This window comes from Ambystoma mexicanum, chromosome 10 (assembly GCF_040938575.1).
Source record: "Ambystoma mexicanum isolate Mex_15411 chromosome 10, UKY_AmexF1_1, whole genome shotgun sequence".
NCBI classification, from domain to species: domain Eukaryota; kingdom Metazoa; phylum Chordata; class Amphibia; order Caudata; family Ambystomatidae; genus Ambystoma; species Ambystoma mexicanum.
In genome coordinates, this window is record NC_090932.1 from 1,592,624,325 (window position 1) to 1,592,650,499 (window position 26,175).

The 26,175-nt window shown below is 47.8% G+C and overlaps 1 protein-coding gene across 4 annotated transcripts in view; it reads left to right on the forward strand.

Moving 5' to 3' along the window:
• The window catches only part of LOC138492643 (tRNA (32-2'-O)-methyltransferase regulator THADA-like), a 511,604-nt gene that overhangs the window by 301,750 nt on the left and 183,679 nt on the right, over positions 1–26,175 (forward strand). For all 4 annotated transcript variants that reach the window (XM_069619943.1, XM_069619946.1, XM_069619944.1 and 1 more), the window contains one exon: positions 8,452–8,595. In XM_069619943.1, the coding sequence (XP_069476044.1) occupies positions 8,452–8,595 (144 nt within the window). The remainder of the gene's footprint in view (positions 1–8,451; positions 8,596–26,175) is intronic.

Sequence of the window (26,175 nt, forward strand, 5' to 3'; positions counted from 1 at the left end):
CATCTGACGGCGGGCATGGACTTCCAGACCCCACCAGGAGACAGTGACCACGGATGCCTCCCTGGAAGGGTGGGGAGCGCACACCGAAAATCTGCACGCAAGAGGCCTTTGGCTCCCGATGGAGAAATCCCTACATATCAACGTCCTGGAGCTCCGTGCAGTGTTGTGGGCCCTCAGGTCCTTCCTTCCGTCCCTCAAGGGCAAGGTGGTGAGGATCTTCACCGACAACACCACCACCATGTTTTACATCAGGAAACAGGGCGGAACCAGGTCCCCAGTACTGTCCAAGGAGGCGCAGGACCTGTGGCATTGGGCCGTCGCCCAAAGGATATTTCTGGTGCCGTTTCATCTGGCAGGGATAAAAAACACCATCGCCGACTCACTCAGCAGGGAGCTGCGCTCGTGCCACGAGTGGGAGCTACGGCAGGATCTAGTGGATCGCCTCTTCCGACGGTGGGGCACACCCCAGATCGACCTGTTCGCGACGGCGACGAACTCCAAGTGCCGGAGGTTCGCCAGCAGGTTTCCCCAGGCGAGGAGCATGGGCAATGCTTTCTCGTTCCCCTGGGAGGGCCTGTTCCTCTACGCGTTCCCTCCTTTGCCACTGCTAATCCGGCTCGTCAACCAGCTCAAGAGGTCACGGTGCAGGATGATCCTCGTCGCACCTGGCAGATCTGGTTCCCGGACCTTCTGGACTTGTCAGCGTCCCCGCCAATCAAGCTGCCGGTAGACGCGGATCTACTCTCCAGGGAAGGGGGCGCCATCCTCCACCACGACCCAAAATCGCTGAACTTGCAGGCCTGGCTCCTGCAGCGCTAGAGTTTGGAGGATACGACATACCGGCCGACTGCAGAGAGGTTCTTGCAAAGGCCAGGGCGTCCTCGACTCTTAAATGCTACGGACACAAATGGAAGAGGTTCTCTGTCTGGTGCCGCGCACAGAAGATTAACCCTCTACGGATTACGGCCCCCCAAGTACTGCCGTACCTGCTGACGCTGGCCAAAGCTGGACTGGCACACGCGTCCATCAAGATTCATCTTGCTGCGATCTCCCGATACACCAGAACCACGGGGCGGACGTCCTTGTGGTCTCATCGTCTGGTGAAAGAGTTCATGAAGGGACTGTTCAGATCGTTCCCGCCGGTGAAGGCTCCGGCCCCGGCGTGGGAGCTCAATGTGGTGCTGACCAAGCTCATGGGACCTCCGTTCGAGCCTCTGCACTCAGCTCCGTTGAAATTTCTGTCGTTTCTTGTGGCCATCACCTCCGCACGACGAGTGGGAGAGATCCAGGCCCTTTCCTGCAAGGCCCCGTACTTGACTTTTCACGCAACGAGGGTAGTGCTTAGGACGCACCCCTCCTTCATGCCCAAGGTACCGTCGGACTTCCATCTCAACGAACCCTTGGTGTTGCCTGTGTTCTTCCCGTCGCCTTCGTCGCCGGCTGAGAGGACTTTGCACTCGCTGGATGTGGCTAGAGCGCTAAAGTTCTACGTGGACCGCACAAAGTGTTTTCGGAAGACGTCACAACTCTTTGTGAACTTTGGACCTGTCAATCAGGGGAAGGCTCTCTCGAAGGCTTCCATTTCCAGATGGCTCTCCGGCTGTATCATGTACTGTCACCGGTTGGCAAACCGACCGCTGCCTGGCCGTCCGAGAGCCCATTCCACCAGAGCGATCGCAGCTACCACGGCGTTCCTATCTGGTGTGCCCCTGCTGGACATATGCAGGGCTGCTACGTGGAGGTCGACGCACACCTTCACGAAATTCTACTGCGTCGACCGGGATTCCAGGGAGGAGTCCAGGGTCGGCCAAGCAGTGCTGCGCAACCTGTTCGCCTGAGGTGAGCCTGGTGAGGAGGTAAGATGCTTAATGTTGAGTTTGATGTAATGCTTAATGTTGAGCCTTTGCCACCTCCCGTGGTTGTGCATGTGTGTACTGCTATGTATTCTTTATTCATGAGCATGTGAATCCATGCCAGACCCCATGCTGGAGAAGGAACAAGTTACTTACCTGTAACTGTTGTTCTCCAGCATGGGTCTGGCATGGATTCACATGCGAACCCTCCCGCCTACCCCTCTGCGGCTCTTCACTTGGTCATACTGCCACTTCACGTGCTTCCAAATCTGAAGATGGCTGCCAGAGGCGGGGCTTAGGTAGAGGGCAGTCATTGGCTGTGGTCAGTATGACACAGAGATCAGTGATTGGTTGTTACTACGAAAGACAGATCAGAAACGAAACTGATACTGGTTTTTTCTTTACCGAGGATTCCCAGCCTGACGACGGGGAATATTCATGAGCATGTGAATCCATGCCAGACCCATGCTGGAGAACAACAGTTACAGGTAAGTAACTTGTTCCTTCTCAAGTCCTCCAGGCCCTTCAACCTCAGGACTGGTTGGTGTCTCTCGACCTCAAGGATGCTTACTTTCATGTGCCAATTCATCCCAAGCACAGGAAGCACCTGAGGTTCGCGGTTGGCGACTCGCATTTTCAGTTTCGGGTCCTGCCGTTCAGATTCACCTCTGCCCCGAGGGTCTTCACCAAGCTAATGGTGGTGGTGGCAGCGTATCTCAGGAAAGGGGGGAATCACGTCTACCCCTACCTGAACGATTGGTTGACCAGGGCGCGCTCTCCCGAGCAAGTCCTTGGTCATCTGTCCGTCACCTGCCACTCCCTTCACAAGCTGGGCTTCTCCCTCAACTTAAAGAAGTCTCACTTGACACCTACCCAGCGGCTCCAGTACATCGGAGCAGTGCTCGACACATCCCTGGGGAAGTGTTCGCCTCCCCAGGTGAGGGCTCATCACATTCTGCAGATGGTGGACAAGTGTCAACATGCCTAGAGTCTCCCGGCGTTCGAGTTCTTGAGGTTGCTCGGCCTCATGGCATCCTGCATTCTTTTGGTGCCGGAGGCCAGGCTGCGGATGAGATCTCTGCAGTGGGCTCTCAAGATACAGTGGTCGCAGTCCTCAGGCAGGATGTCGGATCCCGTTCAGGTGCCGCCCTCGGTCACCCAGGATCTTCTGTGGTGGGCCGACGAGGGCAATCTGATGAAGGGAGCACCATTTTGGCTACCCTGGTCGGAGGTGGCGATCGTGATGGACGCATCCCTCACGGTAGGGGGAGCTCATGCCAATGAGTTGACAGTCATCGGTCGTTGGTCTCCATCGGAATCCAGACTCCACATCAATCTGTTCGAGCTGAGGGCCGTCAGGCTAGCCCTGAATGCTTTTCTGCCATCTGTGCGAGGGAAGAATGTCCTGATTATGCCGGACAATACAGTGGCCATGCACTACCTCAACAAAAAAGGGGGCGCTGGGTCACTCCCACTGTGCAGAGAGGCGATGCAGCTCTGGCTCTGTGCCATCCAGCAGGAAATTTCGATCGAGGCAGTTCATCTGGCCGGCGCCGAAAACGCGGTGGCGGGCGCTCTAAGCAGGCAGAGCACGGTCTCTCATGAGTGGGAGCTGGCTCAGGAAGTTGTTTTGGAGATCTTCGCCCTTTTTCAGGGACCCCACAAGTGGATCGCTTCGCCACCAGTGTCAACCGGAAGTGCAAAAGATTCTGCTTGCAGGAATTTCCTCTAAGAGGAGCTTTAGGGGACGCGTTTGTGGTGGAGTGGTCCTTCACACTGCTGTACGCATTTCCTCCAGTCCCTGTCATTCCGCAAAGTTGCAGAGGTTACGGAGGTTCAGTTCCCAAATGATCCTCATTGCTCCGGCATGGGCCATGAGAGTGTGGTACCCAGACCTTCTCGACATGTCCATCTGCCCTCCATGCCGTCTTCCCTATCGAGACGATCTGCTCTCACGGGAGGGGGGTTGGGTTCTCCATCCAGAGGTCAAGTCTCTCAGCCTTCATGCTTGGTATCTGAAAGGTTGAGGTATAAGGATTGGGACCTCCCTGAAGACGTGATGGAGGTGTTGCTTTCAGCCAGAAGGCCAACAACAAAATCCCTGTACCGTTGCTGTTGGAGAAAGTTCTGCGACTGGTGCAGGGTTCAGAATGTGGATCCTTTTCAGTGTTCAATTGCTGTGGTTCTGTCTTTTTTCCTTTTCTTAGCTCACAAGGGCCTGCAAATAAGTACCATCAAGGTTTACCTGGTGGCGCTGTCAATATTTAAGCGCTCGTCTGAGGAGTGTTCTTATTTTAAGATTCCTTTGATTTCTCTGTTTCTAAAAGGGCTAACTAATGTGTTTCCACTGTCACCTTTCCAGGTGCCGGGTTGGGATTTGAACCTAGTTCTAAAATTCCTAATGGGAGCTCCGTTTGAGCCCTTACATTCTTGTCCATTGAGACAGTTGACCTTTAAGACTGTATTTTTAGTTGCGTTACTTCCGCTTGCAGAGTGAGTGAGTTGCAGGCACTTTCCGCCAAGCTACCTTTCACATTGTTCCATAAGGACAGGGTTGTCCTTAGGGTTCATCCTTCTTTTCTTCCGAAGGTTGTGTCGGATTTTCATTTGAGCCAGAAGGTAATTCTTCTGGCTTTCTATCCTCCTCCGCATCCTGGTAAGGAAGAGGAGAGGCTCCATAGGTTGGATCCTAGGAGAGCTTTGAGCTTCTATCTTTCACTGATGTCCCGGGTCAGAGTGGACGATCAGCTATTTGTAGGATACGCTGGAAGGCGTTTAGGTTAAGCTGTTTCCAAGCAGACCATGTCCAGATGTATCATTTAGATGATCTCTGAATAGGCTTAAGTTACGGGCTCATTCTACTAGGGGTGTGGCCGCCTTTACTGCTCTGCAGAGGGGTGTTCCCATTCGTAATATTTGTGAAGCAGCCACATGGGCCTCTTGTCCATACTTTTGTCAAACACTATTCCCTGGACTCTGTTCATGGGCAAGATTTGGCCTTTGGTAAGGCGGTCCTCTATTCTGCAATTTGATTAGGCATTCTAAAATTCTAAATTCTTTTTCCCACCTCCAGAAGTTGGTACTGCTTTGGGAGTCTGTATAGATGTGGAATACATCGGAGGAACATCCCATCAAACGAACGTTACCAGGTAAGAAAGTAACTTGTTGATCTAACTTCCAGAGGACCATGTTAAACTCTACAACCCTACAAAAGTAGTTACAAGTTTTAACTTTAAAAGGCTAAATTCTAAAGAACTGTCACCTTGCCTTAATACTATCATGGCTGAGACATCAAATATAGACTCGGTTGAACATCTTGTTGCTTCTTTTGTAAATAACGAAATTAGGAAGTTGGAGAAAACAGCCCTAATGCAACCTAGACTAGTAAGAGATAATCCTGGGCATCAAAAATGGTTTTCCCCATACCTTAGTGCATTAAAAAGGGACAAGCGCAAATTGGAATCACTATGGTTAAAACATCAATCTAATGAAAATAAAAAGGCTTGGAAATAGGCAGACAAAATATACAAAAACTAAATTGTAGAAAACAAAAAGAACTATTACAATCTAGAAAGAAATCAAGCAACTAACATCTCCAGAAAGCCTTTTGAGACCCTTAAGCTCCCTGAAAAACCTAAAGCACTTCAAACTCCCTTCCTGCCTAGTAATAAAGATTCCATAGCAGTCCACACTGCATTTGAAGCACAAATTACCAACGTAGGAGGGAAAATAAAAAAAGGGCTCAATACGGCAAGCAAACCCAATAATGATCAGCACATAGATTTCAAGTTTAAAAATCAACGAGATTTGTGAATGCATCATTTAGAGAAGGAAGGTCCCTAATTCTATCAAGACATTCTCGGTAACTCATTTGCCACAAAATAAAATCTAAATCCAAAAGATGCCAACAACCTCAGACCCATTACCAATTGTAATTGTCTCCTTAAGCTACTTGACAAATCTACATATTTGAAATTCCAATCACATGTAGAATCAAATAGTATTCTCCATAGCAGACGGTCAGGCTTTCGGCCCTGCTACAGCACGTAGACTGCATTAGGGGATCTACAATCACATATGCTAAAAATCATAGAGGAGGGGAAAATGTGGCTGCTGGTCCTAATGGATTTGTCAGGGCCTTTGACTTGGTGGACCATGACCTTCTCTGCCATTCCCTAGGCCACTTAGGTCACTGCTCGGATGGAGCGGTCAGTTGGTTTTATTCTTTTATGTCAGAACGCGAATCTAGGATCCAGTGGGGCCAGCTTGCTCACCAACAGACCTGATCTGGTGTGGGGTCCCTCAGGAGGCCAGTCTGTCACCCATTTTGTTTAACTTATACATCAGGCCTCTGTGTTCACTGGTGGATGACCTGGGTGTATTTTTTAACAAACTATGCAGATGACAGCCAGCTAGTCATGGAAACTACTGCCGATTACACCACAGAATCTGCAGCTCTATTGTACATTTACAATGAAATCAAATCCTGGATGTCATCAAATTGGCTCTGCCTTAACGGCAACAAAACAGAGCTTCTAATATTCGTGTCAAAACAAGCCTGGACAAAATTGAGCCCTGACTATTCGAGTTTCCAAATTGGAACCAACATCATGCTTGTACAGAACAAGGTAAAAACACTTGGTATCCAGCTGGTGGTCTCACCAAACTCAGATGCATATTTCAACCCGTTGAGCAAGAATTGCAATTACTATCTTCGTCTTCTCAAAAACATTTGGCCTTACATTACTGAAAACAGCGTAATCATTGCTCGAGCCACCATCATATCGACACTTGATTACTGTAACTCTTTTGTGATCACAGCCTCAACCCTCAATCTAAGAAAGTGTCAAGTGTTACAAAACAATGCAGTGCGCATCGTCAAGAAAATAACAAGACGAGAACATATTTCAAATCACAGGCGAGATCTACATTGGCTGCCGATTCAGGAACGCATTCACTTTAACGTAGGAACAGTGGTCCACAAATGGGTCTATGAATCCATTCCTGTCTACCTCATATCATTAATACCTCTGTATCATCCAACTGGAGCATTGCATTCATCAAACAAAATGCAGATTACATTTTCAGAATCGCAGGCGTGCAAATGGCATTGGAAAATCTTTTCCAGGAAAAGCAGCTAACCTCTGGAATTCAAGCCAATTGAGAGCAGAACCCGAACTAAGAATTTTCAGGAAAACGTTAAAAAACCTACTTTTCAAGTAACTAGCGTTTTCCCAAAATCTGTCATAGGATTCTTTTGTCCCATCTATGGTTGTTTGTCCTTCTTGTGTCAATGTTCTGCGTCCCGATGCCCGCAGGCTTTCGGGCGCATTAGAAATAAATAAATAAATAATGCGCTGAACCTTCTTTTCCTCTCCAGCCCTTCTTGAGAGTATAGTGCTTGCTTTCTCAGCTATGCCGAGCATTCGGAGAGTTGGGCATTTTACAGAGGTGCCCTGTAACCAAAATTTGGATTGGAATTCCCGAACCTGAAAGGAAGGTCTAGGAAAATCCTTTTATCAACCATGCTTTTGATCCTAATAATGCTGCCACCTAAACACTCGGGAAGTTCTTGCAATGTATTTGTTTTACTGTACAGGAATATTTACTTACTTGCGAAAACACAACTATATAAAACATACCACTGGTGCAGGCATTTCTTTGGTCAGAGTATTAATGTGCTAGGCTTCCTTTTTATTCTTGTCTTACATCCTAAGTGCTTGGCCTTGATGGCTCGACCCGTGCTACCAGTTGGTGAGCCAAGAAAAACCATTGGGATCTGATGCCTGAGTTTTTCGTGATTAAGCGAACTCTACACTAAGACTTTGGGACCACTCATGGCCGATGTTATGTAAGCAAACTGGAATGATATCCTAGTAACAGAGTGACTATCTTTACTGCTGGGCTCTCTGTACTGAAGGTTTGAAACTGATTTTTCCAAGCATACAGTGATTTTTACTTGATTGGAATTATAGTCTCTCCATCCGAGGCATGGCACTGAATTTAATATACTTTTCTTGTGGAACTGATTTGAAGTGTTACACACCCAGCAGCAGTAATTACCAGTTACGTTACGTTATGTTTAAGGTTATTATACCGCACACTGTCACCACTTGCGTGGTCTCTTGACGCTCTGGTGGATCTGTAAGGCAAGAGGGCAAGGGGGGAGGCTGTAAGTTAGTAGGACTGAGCAATGGAGCTGTTGTGCTGTTGGCAACTTCAGTTCAGTTTACACCGTTCCCTGAGCGTAGGTGTGTTTTTCGGTTGGTAGCCGCCATGCGCTGTTGTGCAAGGCTATGTGTGGTTTGGTTGAACAAAAATCTTTGAACCATAAAATTTAAATTTGAAATCAAACTAAAACTTGTGTGGTGCAGTTCATGTGTGAAAGCAACAAATCTATGTGTGGCTTGTTTTGTTGTTGCAGTGTGGTGAAGTGTGTGCCGTCTGTTGTGCTGTAGAGTGCTGTAGAGATGTGTTTGTGTTTAGTTCAGAGTTTAAGAGGGGTTTGCAGTTATTACTTTGTACAAATGTTCATGCGTTGTATTTCCTCGTTTGCTTTAAAGCCAGACTAATACTGATCTTACGTCTTATCTCACAGGAGGTAGGTCTGCTGTTGGGATCTCTTGTGCAGAAGACCCTCTCCTTAGTACCCCCAGCAGGTGATGAGTCGCTGCTGTCAGTGGAGGTGTTGGAGACTGTGGCTGGCTTGTTCCGGAATATCCTACTGCAGTGTCGTCATTGGGTAAGATCAGCCATCATGACACCAGAGTTTCCCTAGGAGTTATGAGGTTTCTTCTCTTAACAGCAAGTCTGTCCCCCACAACACTTAGAATAAATAAACTCATTCAACAATCAGCAATTAAAACTGGAGTTGTGGAAGATTGCAGGCACTGGTTCACTTTTCTCTGGTCTTGCAGGGGGTTATATAACAATGGTTTTCTCCTGCAGAGCATGTAATGTGCATTTCTTTCTCCTGCTTCAAACAAGACGTTGAAGGTTTATGCTACTGTTTGAAGGGAGCCATTGTAGTGACCACCTTACTCCTAGTCCATAGTCCCCTTCCCACGCAGGAAAGAGAGGAGGGACACATTTTTTAAAAGAATTTGGATGCTTTTACAAAGTGCTCCGGTCCCGTCCCACAGGACGGAGAGATGTCCAACTAATATGGAGGAAAGGGGACTATGGACTAGGAGTAAGGTGGTCACTACGGTGAGTAACCTGGTAATTCTGACGCACTCGCTTCCTTCCACAACTCATCCTCTTCTGCTCTTTCCATTTCCTCAATCAGGTAACTGAGATCAATCTCGTGAGTCATCTCCAGCTCTCTATTTTTCTCGCTCTCTATTCTATTCACCTTTGCATCACTTAAGTTAACTTCCGGAAATGTTAATTCTTTTAGTGCCTTTTTAGATAATTGTGGACTATCCGTCAGGGGAGGCAAACGTAGATTTCTCAGGAAAGCACTGGAGCCGTTAGATTTCCTCTTCAGCAACCCTATCATGTTCTTAAATTTCTTCTTAACTTGAAGGCTTTTATTGGCCAGCTCCATTGTTTAGGAGGCTCCTGCCCCTTAAGACCACTCAAGGGGGATTTATTGATTTCTGTCTGCTCTTGGACAATAAACAATCGAAAAAATATTATTTTTTGCACCCACTTCCTCTGGCCTCTGCAAGTTCGGCACAGAAGTTGTCTTTGCCATAGTGATTGATTTTTCAACTTCTATCACTGATTCGTCCCTTGTTGAATTTGCTGCCCTTTGACTGGGCTTAAAATGAGTCTGCATCCAATTACAGTCAAGCAACAAAGCCTCCATCATCACTGTTTTATCCACAGTTTCTCTCCTGGCAAGGTCGCACCGGTGGTTTTGCCAGTTTGCCCAGGCTTCTGCTTCTTTATCAGGCCTTGAGTTCACCTTATTCACCAAGACTTCCAGCCCAGTCATCTTATTCGCCATTCCGAAAATGTGAGTGGATTTGTCCTGCAGGCTGGTGTTTATTGCTTCATATAGCTTGGTAAATGGTATTAAAAGGTTTTATCAGCTGTCCGTTTTACTCTGGGCTAGAAGTACCCAATGCGCGACTACAGTCCTGTATGTTTTCCTCTTATAATTGTTAATTTATAACGTGCTTAATACCAATGAGTGGTTTCTAAGCACAGGATCGGGATTCAAACCTGTGTTGCGCTGCCTTGTCTGGCTTCCATGACAAACACGTTGCCCCTTGAGCTATCTTTCCTCCCTCTCATCTTGTAGTGACCCGTGTAGAGTTGAATAGTTAAGAGGGATCTACCATTTTATGAATAGGTGCTGGTATTACCTTCCTAGACTTATACGAATTGACTATACTTCACTTTCCTTGGCTGACTTAGTGGTGGTATCCATAGTCGAGTTACCAAGGATACCTACTTTCAGGGAAACGTTGTGGACCAGAACATGGGATGACAAAGTGTGTCCTTGAATAAATGGAATGTCTACTGTGAGGCAGTGGTCGAAGTGTACAAAAAGAAGTAGTGGAACTATGTTCCCTGCTGGCCTGCCCCTGCTCCCCACAAACCCCATTGCCACAACCCCTCCCACACACAATAAACCCCCCAAACACTTGCACCTGCTGTTTAAGGGAACGTTCAGTGCAGTGCACTGAAAGTGCAAGTTTCAACTTCTTCCTACACTTTTAATTTAAAACAAAACCATTCCGGAACGGTTTCTTTTTAAAATAAAAGTATAGGAACTGTAAAAGGTAATTTAAAAAAGTACAGGAGCACGGCTCCCGTCCGCTCCCGCTCACTACGACCACTGCTGTGAGGGGTCAGTAATGCGACGCAGACAACTGCTTGTAGTTTTCGCAATATGTGACATTTTATTTCAAAGAACATATGCAAATAAAACCTAATTAAGCCTACTTACCAAGGAATTTCCTACCTAGTCTAGGGCTTAAGGGGAAATCTTCGAGCATATGCAAAACTGCTCTCGCTCTAAACAACAAAGCAATCCAAACAAAGCATAAACAACATAAATAAAAGATTACCAAACAACCAGTGTCTTGGATGACTTCTATCTTGCCTGAGTAAATAGTCTTCCCCAGCAATGTCCAAAATCAATTTCTTCCAAGGAAAATAAATTCTTAAATCAGTTCTTGAAAAGTTCCAAAGAAACAAAAGTTCACTCAGCCAAAAATCCACTGGTAACTGCTCCTTCCTGGTTAGTTGAAAGGTTTTCTTCCGGAGTACCACAAAGAAAACAGCACCAATGGTGATTCTGGATAACCTCCGCCCAGGATAGGATGGATAGAGTTACAAAACAACAAGAAAAATGCCACTTCTGCTTTAAGAACGCCCTCTGCACTGTCTTGAATACAATTTGTCAGGGTGCTTCTTCTAAGGGGGGTTGCTTTTCTCCTTGGTCTCACAGTCACACAGTCTACTACTACATCAACTATATTCAAAGAAAACTGTTCTGATAAAAGGATAGACAGCCACAGGTCTACTGCTTCTGCTGAAAATGGATACTTCCGAATTATGTTAGACATTTTTAGACAAGACTCTTCGACCACTACAGGTTGGCAAGCCACGCTTCTTTATATACTATAAGAAAGGGCAGCCCTTTTGCCTCTCCTTACAACCTTGCAGCTACCACACAAATATGTCTTAGCTTCTGGACTGCTTCTCTCTGTCAGCATCAACAGCCTCTGCATTACAGATTGTTGGTTAGTCTTTTTAACAAGCACCCAGCTCCCTTCCCCTGCTTTATGTACACCTTCTGACTTCCAGGAGTTACCCTGAAGCTGTATTGCCACTTTTCCAGCCTTTGATAACTTTGTCACCCTTGCATCAGAGGACTCTGGGCTTTTATCAGCTTTAAAAACTTCAGAATATCAGTGTTCAGATCTTGATTGGGCTTATTTCACTTTATAAAGGAACTGTCTTCTGGCTTGGGTAATGCTTGTTCTGTTCATGACTTCAGCAACTTCTATAAGTGTTAAGTATTTTTTCTGAATGTTTCAAGAGTCAGTGTTCACTTCACAAACTAATGTAGGTATACGCAACCTCTATTTGATGACAAACTTCAATTTACAGACTTGCGTTCTCTTTTGTTCTGGCAGCGTTCTCTTTTAACAAGGATGGGGCAACACAGTTTTTCAGATGCAACCTTTCTGTGATGTGAAATATTCTTGTTACTCTTTAATGCTTAATACTGGACGCAAGCGACATCCCGGTAATGGTTTTAAAGGCAACAAAGGGAAAATAAATAATTTCTTCTTACGCAAGCACTTTAACTTGTGCTGAAAATGTGTGATACAAATTCCCATTGTTATAGACGACTTCCCACGACTGCGAACAACTTAATTCGCTTCAACATCTATGCAAGTATGATTTCTTCTTCTAGTTACCAGCAAGGTAATTCATGTGCTTTGGAGTACTGAGCTTCACTCACTGGCTCCAAAATTACAGTGTTTGTATTAGGGTTCCACTTCCCGACTTTCTGCAGGATTCTCCACAGTACTGTGAGAAACCAGGAATGCAACATAGACACAGAGGACTCATGGTATTGGTTATAGACTTTTATTAAATAATAAAGGGGTTGGAAAATACCTCACTGTCCCTAATCTGGGAGGTATTTCCCTACCTCAACCAAAACTAAGGTTCTGACCTGTGTCAAGATGTCCAAACCATAAATGCCCTGTGTCTGAAATCCTACTCTAGTCTTCATATTCTAAAACTAACTCGAAGGTGTTAAGGATATTGTCTTTAGCTTGAAAAGTGCACAAATGTTCAGGTTAAACAAAAATGTATAAATCCAACACAGGTTCCAAATGGAAAATGTTCACAGTTCCTGGGAATGACTCCCTTCCCCAGGTTTATCTCCACCAAAACCAAAGTTTCAAAGAATAATCAAGTTATTAAAACCCAAGAGATTGACCCCCTCCTCTTGGTGTTACACTTCATTCCAGGGGAATTAACTACCTTCACCAAGTCTTTTCCACAGTCCAAATCTAATTCAAAATCATAAGGGCAGGACTCTTCCTTGAGATTCTCATTTCAAAATACCACAACTTAGGTGCGGGACCCAGACTTGCATAACACCTGTTATACTCTCTTGCCAGGTTTTTTCATGTAGTTCTTTTGCACAATTTGGGTGCGGGTCCCAGACTTGCAAGGCACCTGTATTACCACCCGCCCCCTGCCAGGTTCTCTCTTTATTCATGTATTTCTTGTATTCACACAGTTCCAATATTCTGTATCACTTTTATTAAAGTATCGGGTCTCAAACCCACTTTCATTCACTTTCTTTTTCAAATCTCCCAGTGACCCAACCTCCTTGTATAGGTTCACCCGACTCAAGTAACTGGCACTTATTGGTACTTGATGGAGCTGCTAAAGCGCCTAGTGACCCAGCTTCCCTTCTCCGGGCTCACTGGCTTTCTTTGGCTTTCTCTGGACCTCTTGCGGCCTGGTATCCTGCCTCCAGATCACATGCTTACCGGCTTCGGCTGGCGGCTTCCATGTCCTTCACAGCTTCTCAGTTATCAGCCACAAGTTAATTCTCTTACTCCGTAGAGTGCTAATGCGCTCTGTGCCCTACAAGGGTTCTTGAGGGCTTGCAACGTGGCTGGTCAGGTGGAGAAAGTGCCTTGGCCATTCTCTCTCTAAGTCCAGTACAGTTGCCACCTAGGCAGAGCTTATCGGAAAGGCAGAAGTTGAGAAGTGATTACTAATCCCTATGTGCCGGGCAAATAAAGACTGACCCACACCAAGGTTTTAGGGCTTCTCCTTAGATGCCTAGCTCTTCTTGGGATAAACGTGGCAGAGCAGTCAAGAATGTACTCTTTGGAGTTGAGCAGGGTTGTTAAAAGCAGCAGTGTTACAAACAAAACCCAGGTCAGACTGAGGCATAAAATGGGCTCGGGCACCAATAAACAAAATTGCGCCACAGTCGCAAATGGCAAGTCGTTCTTTTTGTGATATACTATTTGTGTAGTACCCACGTGGAACATTTTGGTACAATGTGTTGCAAATTGTACATTTTAAAGAATGTTTGTTCGTTTACTCTGGTTACAACTACCAGCTGCCTGGTGAAGTCACTCCCCAAACTGTCCCACTTTGACCAAAAAAGCTGATACAACGTTCATTCAACAGTAGTTTTTGTTTGCAGCTGGTGGTGGGGTTCAGAATAGGGAGTAATAGGGGAGGGGTGTTTGGGGGAATAACATTACAATGAGTTTTTCAGGCAACCATTTTCACCAAACGACGCATTAAAAATAAAAACTGTGGCTCAATGAACATATAACCAAAAAGCAGGGCTACACTAGCTTTTGGGCCTATATTTTGGGCATTGCCCTGTAGGCCAGTTTGAGCCTGCAACAACATAAAAAGATGCAATGTCCACACAACATATGTGCAAAAGTATATTCTTGGTATAGGCTTCATGCAGTTACAAGTTAATATCTTCATCCACAAAGAGCTGGATATGACTGAAGAATCAGCAGCAAGGAAACACACTGGTGGCACTTTAAAGCAGGTGATCAGACTCTCGGGTGGACGCAGAACGATTAGGACAGGAAGCTGATTTGTCCTAAAAGGAGCAGGTTCTGCAGAGGTCTCAGTCAGTATGTCCAGTGAAGGAGCAGGTAGGTTCTGAGCAGTATTAGAACCCCACTAGGATCCCAGGTAGGCAGCAGTGACACCAATTCCAGGTCCCAACACCTTCAGTGGAGCGCATAAAGGCTGGAGGCACAGGGTTCTATTGATTCCGCAGATGGAAAAGGAAGAGCCAGAAGCAGGATTCCAGTGCATGGAGAGGCAGAGTATCAACATCAGGAGTCAGCAGCACAGCCAGCCATGAGATCTTCAGGGACGTTGTATCTCTCCAGCATCTTACGTTCGAAGGTGCACATCTCTAGAATAGCCTGCAATCTCCCTAATTATACACACACACAGGGGGGTGGGCATTAGACCAATCCACAGCCATGCAGCTTGCAATGCTTTGGCAGACAATCTATCAGAATTGGTCATCTTCCATGGACACACACACATGTACACACACACGTGTACACACACACGTGCACACGCACTCATGCTCGCTCGCTTGATTACTCACTCACAAATGCTCACTCACTCCCACATGCTCACTCACTCACACATGCTCACTCACACACACTCACTCACACTCACCTAGGAAGAACAGCATGCAGACAAAGGACCGCAAAGAAAATCACTGGGTTGTAGGACTTTAAAATGCATTGGTAGTCACTTTGCTCTCGTTGAAAGAGCAAGGGGCTACGCATATGGTAAAAAGGCTCCAGAGTGTTGTCAAAAATTCAAAACATAGCTGCCACCATCCTGATCCCTTTATGGACCAAGCAACACACCCAAAGATACAACAAATATGTGTTCCGGTAGTACTAACGTCAAGGTAGCCGTATGAGCTGCTAAGAGAAACCTATTTTGGTGTCATCCTTCTCGGAGAAATTTACTGATGTTTCTCTGTGAGGAAAATGAAGTTTTGGCACAAAAAAGCCTGCCAACGGTTTTGGGGGCTACTAGAGTTAGCAAAAGGAGAGCCAAAAAGAGCTTTCTGGCTTAGCATTTATCCTATTTGAGAAGGCAATGTGGCTCGAAGACAGCCGAACAACCTCACAGTTATAGGAAAAAGGAGCTCTCAAAATCCGGGTTCAGCGCCCCTGGGCCTAGGAGGACGACCCAAGGTCCTTGAACTGATGTTTAAGGGCAGGGGAACAAACCTGACACTGGGGTTAGGAGCAAGTTACTTGGTAGCCTAGAGATCAGTTTTGGTGGCCAAGCAGTGCAGCAGTGGCCCAGCGGGTTGTCCGTTCCAGAAGATGTTTTGAGCAGGTGCAGGTTGCATATCCTACCCACTAACAGACCTTCCAGGAGATTTGAACCGAGCCATGCAGATGCTTTCAGGGTACAAGAGGTCCTTGATTTAAGTTACCCGGTCGGTCTGTTGCCCTGTATCCATGTCAAAAAAGACTGAATTGCACAGAGACTAACAGTAGGTCACGTACAGGCAGTGATTGACCAAGGCATGGCACCAAGCCACCTAAATCCAGCTTTCGGTCATGTCCAAAAAGTGATTCAAACATTTTGCAGCCATCTATTCAGCAACAGTTGTAACATTCAGACTTTCCTGTCTCTACTTCCCCTGCATTCACCTCGCCATACATTCATTTAGTTACATTTACTTCTCCTGTTTTTTCACTTCCCCTGCATTCACTTCGCCATACATTCATTTAGTCACATTTACTTCTGCTGTCTTTCACTTCCCCTGCATTCACTTCGCCATACATTAATTTAGTCACATTTACTTCTCCTGTCTTTATTTCCCCTGCATTCACTTCGCCATAAATTCATTTAGTCACATTTACTTCTGCTGTCTTTCGCTTCCCCTGCATTCACTTTGCCATACATTCATTTAGTCACATTTGCTTCTCCTTTCTTCACTTCCTCTGCATTCACTTTGCCATACATTCATTTAGTCACATTTACTTCTCCTGTCTTCACTTCCTCTGCATTCACTTTGCCATACATTCATTTAGTCACATTTACTTCTCCTGTCTTTACTTCCCCTGCATTCACTTCTCCATACATTCATTTAGTCACATTTACTTCTCCTGTCTGCACTTCCTCTGCATTCACTTTGCCATACATTCATTTAGTCACATTTACTTCTCCTGTCTTTACTTCCCCTGCATTCACTTCTCCATACATTCATTTAGTTACATTTACTTCTGCTGTCTTTCACTTACCCTGCATTCACTTTGCCATACATTCATTTAGTCACAGTTTGCCTGCCACCAGGTTTTGGACCACACATGTAATTTAGGATTGCGTTGAGTTTTCACTGCCCACTGTGTTTATGCATGTACATGTTATTACTATGTGTTATGTTAAACCCATCCTATTTATTTAACCCAATAGAGATTCTGTGTGTGATTTATTTTTCAATAGTGTGTGTATATTTCAGTGTTGTGTATTTGTTGTGTAGCATGGGGATCATCCGTACATCACTATCACTCTTTCGAGGGGATTGGGTCCTCCGACGTATTCCATATCTATGACAGGTAATGTCCACAGCTGTGCTGCTTCGGAACATCTTTGACGTCTGCGTCCTTCGTCGATGATGTCGATGTGCCGTCCCCGAGGACCTCTTCCGACGGCTGACGTCACCGGATGTGATAAGTAGGACGCACGACGCCCATAGCCTCAGTTCCGTTTTTTCCGCGAACGTGTTCGCTTCGTGAATCTCGGTACGCCTCGACTCGTTGGAGTTGGCTGTTTTCGATTCTCGGTTCGTTGAACCTGTTCGGTTTTTTGTGAAGACCTGTTTGTGGCGATGTCTACTTCGTCTTCGACCCCGCGTCTGGGCTTCAAGAAATGCGGGGACTGTGGGTCCAAGATGTCGGTCACGGACTTGCACAACGCCTGCCTCTCCCACGATACGGACGACTGTGTCGACTGTCAGTCGCTTATGGCAAAGGCATTGTGGGAACGCAAGAAGAAGCTGTGGGTAGGCCGGGTGTCTAAGCCCCAGAAGTCGAGGTCTGCGGGGCTTTCGACGGATGACTCGAGGGGCGACTCTCCGCCTCATCGTCGGAAGTCCAGTGGGTCTCCTTCCAGGAGTCGGTCTCGCCACTCCTCTGCCTCTTCGAGGCATTCCTGGAAGCGCTGGCATAGGTCGCTTTCCCCGTCCTCTTCCGAGGACTCCGCCCGTCGGCGGGTCGCTTATCCCTCCATGCAAGCGACACCGGAGGAATGGGCTTTCCTGAGGAAGCAGATGCTAGCGATTCTTGAATCGCAGGGCACCAGTCCGTCCGCGCCTCCGAGTGGGGTCGGTCGGCACCGGTCGAGAGACACTGCTCGTACGCCTTCCGGCTCGGGTGGTGGGCACGGTTCGCGGGAGAGGTCCCGCTCGGACAAGGGTAGCCATTCTCGCCGTGCCCGTTCCAGTCCCGGTCCTCGACGCGCTCGAGACCGCGTGCTCCTGTGCCGTCCTCGAAGAAGACTTCGACGCCTGTGGCGCCGAGGTCGTCGACGGTTTCTCTTGAGGCTCCGCCTCCGAGGGGGTCGTCGACGCCGTCGGCGCCTAGGTCATCAAGAGACACGCTCGGAGCTCCGGCTTCGAGGCCTGTGTCGACGATGCCGATGCGGGTGGCGCTGACGTCGACGCTGATTCGCTCGACGTCGACGCCTTTTCTGTCGACGCCGACTCGTTCTGCGCCCTCGACGCCTTTCGAGGCAGTGGTGTCGGAGGGGCCCCATGGCACGGGGTTTGCCCCTAGAAAGGCTCTGGCTAAGGTCAGGCACTGCTTTGGTCCCCAGAGGTCTTCCTCTCCCCGCCTGGAGTACATTTCAGAGGGTGATGAAGGCTCTGATGACGACTTGGTTACGGTTCCAGATGAGCTTATCTCGGGCCATAGCCAGTTTGATGACCTGAGGCAGTCACTGCATGATGCCAGTGGACTGGACACCTCTCCGGAGGTGGAGTTTTGTAGGCCGGAGCCTGGCACTCATGCCGATTCTTCATATCGGCGCCTTATGTCTCAGGTCACCGAGTATTTGGGTTGGTCAGCTCCTCTAGGGGAATTGTTCAGGATGATCTCATGGACATCCTTGATCTCGGTCCACACACTGACCCGGTTTTGTCGTTTCATATGGCTCTGCAGAGAAGGATGGCGGCGGCTTGGACTGCTCCGGAGAGTCTCCAGGCAGTGGGCAAGTCTTTGTCGCGAAAATACCGTCCAGCCAGTAGCGACCCCTGTTACTTGTCCAGGCACCCCACTCCGGAGAGTTTGGTGGTGCAGGCGGCTACGGCCCCAGCTAAGCAAGCGTCTTATCCTTCCATCCCTCCGGATAGGGACGACAAACGATTTGACGGCTGGGCGAAGAAAGTGTTTTCTCCGGCGGGTATGGCGCTTTAGGCGGCCAACTCCATATGTGCTTTGTCTCGTTTCACACACACTCTGTGGAACTGTGTTGCATTAGCGGCTGAACATATTCCCGAAGGGGACGAACGGGATGGTTTCCTTGCTATGGTTCAGGATGGCAAGGATGCCATGTGTGAGGCCGTTCAGTCGGGTTTGGACTTGGCAGATTGTGTCAGCCAGTCCATGGTGGCTAGCACCATAATGCGCAGGTTTGCGTGGTTGCGGAAGTCTGGGTTCGCTCCTGATGTGCAGTCCTGGCTCCTCAACATGCCCTTTGACGGTGAACACCTTTTTGGCAGCAAGGCTGACGAGAGTCTTGAGAGGTTGCAGACCTCCAAAGCTGCAGCGAAGTCGTTGGGCGCTGCAGTTCGCCAACCTCTGCCTTTTCGTCCTAGGGGACAGCAATGGAGGGGAGGTTCCTTTCGCTATTACTCGTCCTTCAGTAAAGCGAGGGGAGTTAGCAGTCAGAGGCCATCGTAAGAGTGCCAGAGGTGGAAACAAAGGTACTCGAGGTGCCAAGGCCGCTCGGGCAGTTGCCTCTTTGCCCTCAGGCAACGCTGCAGCCGCTACCACTCAGTCATGAAGCCAGGTCCCATGGTTCGCCGGTTGGGGGAAGGCTGGCGCAGCATCTTGTAGAGTGGCAAGCCATTACTTCGGATGTGTGGGTTCTGGAGATCATATCCCACGGCTACTGTCTTCCTGTTCGGCAGAGGCCTCACGGCAATCCGCCAGGGAACCTCTCTTTGAAGTGTCCGGATCCGCTCCTCCCGCTTATTTTAGTTATCTCCGAGTGTTGCCGCTTGGCGGGTAAGGATCCTCCGGCTGGCTTGCGGGCCCATTCTAAAAGGGGAGTGGCTGTGTCTACTGCCCTGCTGAGGGGAGTTCCTATTCGTCACATCTGTGATGCAGCCACCTGGGCTTCAGTACATACTTTTGTACATCACTACTCCCTTGATTCCATCGGAGGGCAAGATCTGGCCTTTGGCTAGGCAGTTCTCTATTCCGCAATTTGATTGGGCATGCTGAATTTGTATTCTAAATTCTTTCCCACCTCCTTTCTTGGTACTGCTTTGGGAGTCTGTCATAGATGTGGAATACATCGGAGGACCCAATCCCCTCGAAGAACAAGTTACTTTCTTACCTGGTAACGTTCTTTCGATGGGATGGTCTGACGACGTATTGCATATCGCTCCCTCCCTGCCTTCCCCGCTGCAGAATTTCTTTTGCGATTGCAGCTTGCATTCCACACTGGAGGTTCTTAATGATGCTCTCCCTTTTGTTAAGACGGATTACACTGTGATTTCTCTGCTTCTCTCTCTCCTCACACTCTCTTTCTCGTTCTCTCACTCTGTCTCTCCTTCAGTCTATAGCTCCTCTTTCTTCCCTATGTCTTCCGTCTCACTTCCTCTCAAGCTGTACCCTTTGCCTTCTCGTTTCAATTCCCTCCATCCTTTCTCCGCTATCTGCTTCCCTCTCCTCCTCTCACCTCTCTTCATCCACCCTTTCACTTCATGTACCTCTCTCCTCTCATCTGTCCCTCAATGACCTCTGTCTACTTGTCTATCTCCTGATCTCATTACTCACTGTCCACCTGTCTCTACTCACTACCTTCCTCCTTCTTCTCTTTGTCCCCTCACTATTATTCTTACTTCCACCTTTCTATTTCTCCTCCACTCTCATGCCCAACAGTCTCTGTCACTAACACTCACTCAGATCCTCATTACATTGCCCAACACTTCTTCCTCTCTATCTCGTTCACTCATCTTTTCATGCCACTCCACCAGGCTGCAGTGAACTGGTACCTCTCTCACACACAGTACCTTGCATGCATCCTCTCGGTCTCCTCAGCTCCCCACCACCCGACTCCACCACTGCTCCACCTGATCAACCCAAACACCTTTCGGTTTCTTCTCTGCTGGTTGAGCATTTGTAGCCCAGTCTTCCTCTGTCAAACATTTCTCCTGGCTCCCATTAGTCTCACTGGTCACAGTCTCCCCTTGCCCAATCTCTGGCTAAGCTATCCCTCTGAAGGATGGGATGTCCTCTGGAAGGCTTTAAGAAGGGTCATAGCCCCACCCCTTTTTTAAATCGCCATTTTCAGGGAATCTGTTGTGCGCTCTTGTTTTTCTTGTGGCTTTACTCCATGTGCTGGTGAGTTTTGTTTCCAATTTGATTTGGGGAGGATGTCTGTGTCTCCCCTGCTCCCATGTAGTCCGTTTTCACTCTGTTTGTTTTCTGCAGCCCCACCATTCTCCTGGAGTCAGTCTGGTATTGGTAGGTCAGGTGTTTGGTGTATCCTCTCTGCTTGGCAGGAAAAATCCCAGTCTGTTCAATTCCTGATCTTGATTCCATTCCCCTGATTCAGTTCCAGTGTGGTTTTGGGAGTTGTGGTTCTGAAAAAGACAAAAGAAAATTCTGACTAGAAGAGAGGCTGAGGGGCATTGTGGAAGAATCAGCGTTAACACTAGTCGTATACAAAGCATGCTCAGAGGAGGCAGAGATTTCCCCCCACACCCCCAACTCCGTCACCTTGCTTTTTGGTTAAAACGGACTCTGTCATACACCCTGGTAGGCCGTCTACCCCAGGATGGGAGGGGTGCAAATCTCCCATCATCTTCCTCAAGTCATTTCTACTTTTTGGTGCTGCAGGGTCATTTCCAGAGGGTCAGCTTTTATGATAAACTTGAAGGCAGAGAGTGACCCTAACCTTCAATTACACACTCCTGCACAGTTGAAACATTTGACAGCCAGCCAATCAGTGCTGGTCACCTCGCACCAACTCTCGTGTGCATTCCCTTAGGGCATTTGAATGAGAGAGGAAACCCAGAGAGCCAAAATCTTCAGTCACTCTCCCAAGAATTTAGATGTCCTAGAATTCTTGTTTAGGTGACCCGGGAACGACGGCAGGGATTACCTGCCAACCACAGAAGATCTGAACCAGCCACAGGATGGAAGTCCGAAGTACCACAAGGTCAAGCCCAAACTGCTGGAAGCTGATAAGGAAGCCCACTACCCAGGAATTGCGGATGCAAAGATTGGTTCTGGGATTGGGATTTTGCTTAAGTGTTGTTCATATAGCAGGGTCTGCAAGTAGAGTCTCTAGAGCAGTTGTATAAAGAAAACTGTTACCCTACCTGCACCTAATAAATGTCCTACGAAGTGCAGGTAGCAGCAGCCCCAGCAACAACGAGGCAGCACAATAGTGACCCTACAAGGTCACCTTAAAAGTCAGAGGATGCTCTGTTTGGCATAAAGCAAAACAAAAGAGGTGATGGGCAACCCTCCATCGTTCTTCACCTGCCAAGTCATTACAGAAAGGGGAAAGGCCATATGCAAATCAGGTTTAGTCCCACCCGATAAGAAGCAGTCCAGCCCGCACTGCTAGGTCACACACCACAATGAAGCCCAGACATAGTTCAGCCTCGTTGGGCGTCATCAGTGAGGTGTAGCTTGGGTCTCTAGACCCAGAAGGCACGGAGCCCACGTAAAGGACAGGAAAACTGGACACTACCACACATCCAAGAGCAGCTTTTAAAGTGCCGTCCAGGGCATTCCACAATGGAGCAGACTGCTGTGACCTGCAGCGCAACCATTGTCTTTCCAGCAGGCAGCAGAGGCTGCCATGTCTTTCCCAGTTTAGTATAGGACCACAGGACCAGAGGAGGTGTATTTTATTTATTTATTTATTTATATTTATATAGCGCACAGACAGCCCAGGGGCATTGTGGCGCTGTTACTTGCAGGAACTTAGTTACAGGGGGTACAGGATTGGTAGCAGTCGTTGACACATTATGATTGCTACAAACAGATTAGTCATTACAGCGCATGCATCTTTGGTTATTACATTACAGACAGTTTATTTGCAAACATGGTGCTGCGAGAGACCTTATGTGAAGAGGATGGTTTTCATAGCTTTCCGGAAGGAAATGAGGGAGGGCATTCCAGTGTGATGGTGCGAGATAAGGGAAGCTGGATCCTCCAGCTCTGGCTCTTTTTACGAGTGGCACACAGAGCATGTTGGTATATGGTGACCTGGTTGGCCTTGTGGAGGAGACGGGGTGGATTCTTTGTGAGAGGTAGACCGGGGCGATGAGGTGGATGCACTTGTGGGTCAGTCTCAGAGCTTTGAAGATGATTCTTTCCCTTATTGGTAGCCAGTGGGCTAGTTTTCTGGCCTCAGAGATGTGTTCTCTTTTCGTGATACCTTGGGCAGCGCGGAGGGCATTGTTCTGTATGATTTGTAGCCTTTCCAGGTTTTTGTTGGAAGTTCCTAGGAAGAGTACATTGCAGTAATCTAGCCTGGAGCCGATGATTGCTCTGTGTTAGGCAAATCTTCTACCATTATTTTGAATGCAACTGTGCCAATTGCTATTCCATGTGTGTCCACCACCTCTCCCTCGCTCCCCTCCGCCCCTCCCCCCTAGCTGTTACACAACCCCATCTCAAATGCCCCATGATCAATGCCAGGTCCGTTAATGCTCACGCTCTGGATATCCATGACCTCATAATCTCCCATGATCTTGATCTGCTCATGATCTCAGAAACCTGGCTACATGAAGCCTCCGGTCCTGCACTCTCCCTTGCACTACCTCCGGCCTACTCCATCACGAGACAAGATCGCCTCTCTAAAGGTGGAGGTTTAGCAATCATTGCCAGAGATTCTCTCTCCATTAGAAAGGTAGAGAAATCCCTGCACAACAACAGTGACTACCTCCAAGTCGAAATCAACCTTTCTCCCCACTGTACCATTGCTGTTCACATTGTCTACCGCCCTACAGGCCCAATAGGCGACTTTCAAGCCTCTCTCATCCACCTCCTTTCAGACAACCTTAAAAAGAACTCTAAAGCCGTTCCCCTTGGGGACGTCAACCTAGGCCTCCTTAACTGCAAAGACTCAGCAGCTAAATCCCTTGACTCAGCCCTCAAGGCACTAGGCTACAAAAACACCATCTTCAGCCCTACCCACACCCAGGGACGAACTCTCGACTAGATTGCACAGCACAACTGTCCATTCACCATCACTGGTAACACGCCCACCCCGTGGTCTGACCACCATATCATCACCTTCAGCATCCCCACCACCAACCCTTGCCACCCTGCCTCGCAAGAAGCTCCCGTCAATTCACGAAGGAAAGGCTACTGCCTTTTCTCCAAGGCCCAGCCTTCAGACCTCCTTTCTCCACAGACCCAGAAATACTTGCAACAGCATATGACAGTGCCATCAAAGGAGCCATCAACTCCATTGCCCCACTGAAACCTCGCAAATCCAAACCCACCACCCACTCCAACTCCTGGTTCACCCCAGACCTTCTCACACTCCGCAACGAGAAAAAGGTTGCACTCACACAATGGCAAACATCCCACTCGGACAAAGATAAGATGATCTTCAAAGCCCTTTCTACCAAATACAAAAACGCAATCACCCAAGCAAAGGCTAAATCCTTCGAATCCAGAATCTCGGAGGCCCAATCTAGCACTAAAGAAATCTCTGCTATCTTCAGGGAGCTAGAGACGCCCACTCCCACCCCCCAGAATTTCACCAAAGACAAAGACTGGTGCGACGAAATACAAACTGCCATACAGGCCAAACTGAACCTCCTCCAAAAGAAAATATTAGCCACTAAACAAGCCATGCCTAACACACACATCCCTGTCTCCCCGCCAGCCTCCGACCCGCCGCAACCTTTCTCTTTCAAAACCATACAGCAAAAAGACATCATCAACATAATGAGGAATATCAAACCCTCTAACTGTAAAGGTGATGCATGCCCAGCTACCCTCATCAAGGACTGCACTGAAGCACTAGCTCCCTTCCTGACAGCTTTTGTCAATGCTTCCTTTGCCATGGGGAAAGTCCCTGCATCCCTCAAGGAAGCCTGGGTCCGCCCTCTATTAAAAAAAACAACTCTTGATCTCACCTCCCCTAACAACTATAGACCCATCACCACTGTCCCATTCCTCCTCAAAATACTGGACAAAGAAGCCTATCTGCAGGTTCAGCATTTCATTAAAGAGAATTAACTCTTAGGTCTCCGACAATCTGGCTTCTGCCCCAAACATGGGACTGAAACCGCGCTACTTGACTTGAAAAACCAGATGGACGATGCCAGAGACATGGGCAAACCAGCACTTCTCCTACTTCCCGACCTATCAGCGGCCTTCGACCTCGTAGACCATGACGTCCTATGCCACCACCTCTCTGCCACTGCTAAATTCTCCCCTGAGGCCACAGCATGGATCACGTCCTTCCTACAAGACAGAACCATGCAAGTGTTCTCTGACTTAGCCTCCGCCTCACCCACCATCATCCTCTGTGGTGTGCTCCAAGGCTCCTGCCTCTCCCCCACTCTCTACAACATCTTCACACGACCCCTTTTCCTCATCCTCGATGCCATGGGCATCTCCTACACCAACTACGCTGACGATACCCCGATCCTCCTCACCCTCACTGGCAACTATGACACTGACTCACTGACCCTCAACAACCTCTCCAACACCATCCTAGCCTGGATGACAGACAATGGACTATGCCTCAACTCCGACAAGACCGAACTCTTACTGGTAGGCTCCCCCGACACGCTAAAAAATCTAGACTCCCAATTCAGTCATTTCACCATTGACGCCATTAAAATACCTGTCTCAGACTCGGTCAAAACTCTTGGTGTCTACTTGGATTCCAACATCTCCATGGCCAGACAAGTCAACGCAATAGCCTCCTCAGCTGCGTACCACTGTATGGCTGTGTCTGCCGCATGAGGATGAGGTGGGAAGTCCTGAAGGTGTATTCCCTTGTACAGAGTGTTAGGAGAGTTTTTCTAAAGTCTACCAGCAGGTGAGACTCTACAAAACTATCCCTTGGTATACAGGCCCCAACTCGTAGTATAAGTCTGTACTACCCAAAGGTTTGATAGAAAGGCAGAGCCGCCAGTCTTATCGGAAGAGTAAGATGTGAGCTGTAGGTAAGTACAATTAACCCAGTCAATACATTGGCCCAAAGAAACTCTTACACACTGAAGGTTATGGTAAAATATATATTTATTTGATATACAAAAGGCAAGGTAAATGGATCTACGTGATTTTACCGAACCGAAACAGTTAGACTCCCAAAAGTCCGTTTTTTTTCTTCAATTTGACGCAAATATATATGTGGGGGGAGACCCCCCACAACCTCCCCACCTTACCCCTATACATTTTTTATTCACTTTACCTCCCACATATATATATGTGGGAAATTGGGGGGTGGGAACTTTGAGGGTCGAACTTTTGGGGGTAGGTAATTTTGTACAATACCAAGGTAAATACATAGGATTTTAGACTAACCAACACAAATAGAAAACCTTAGCAACACTTTTTCAGGTGACTGCTTCAATAGTAGTGGCTCG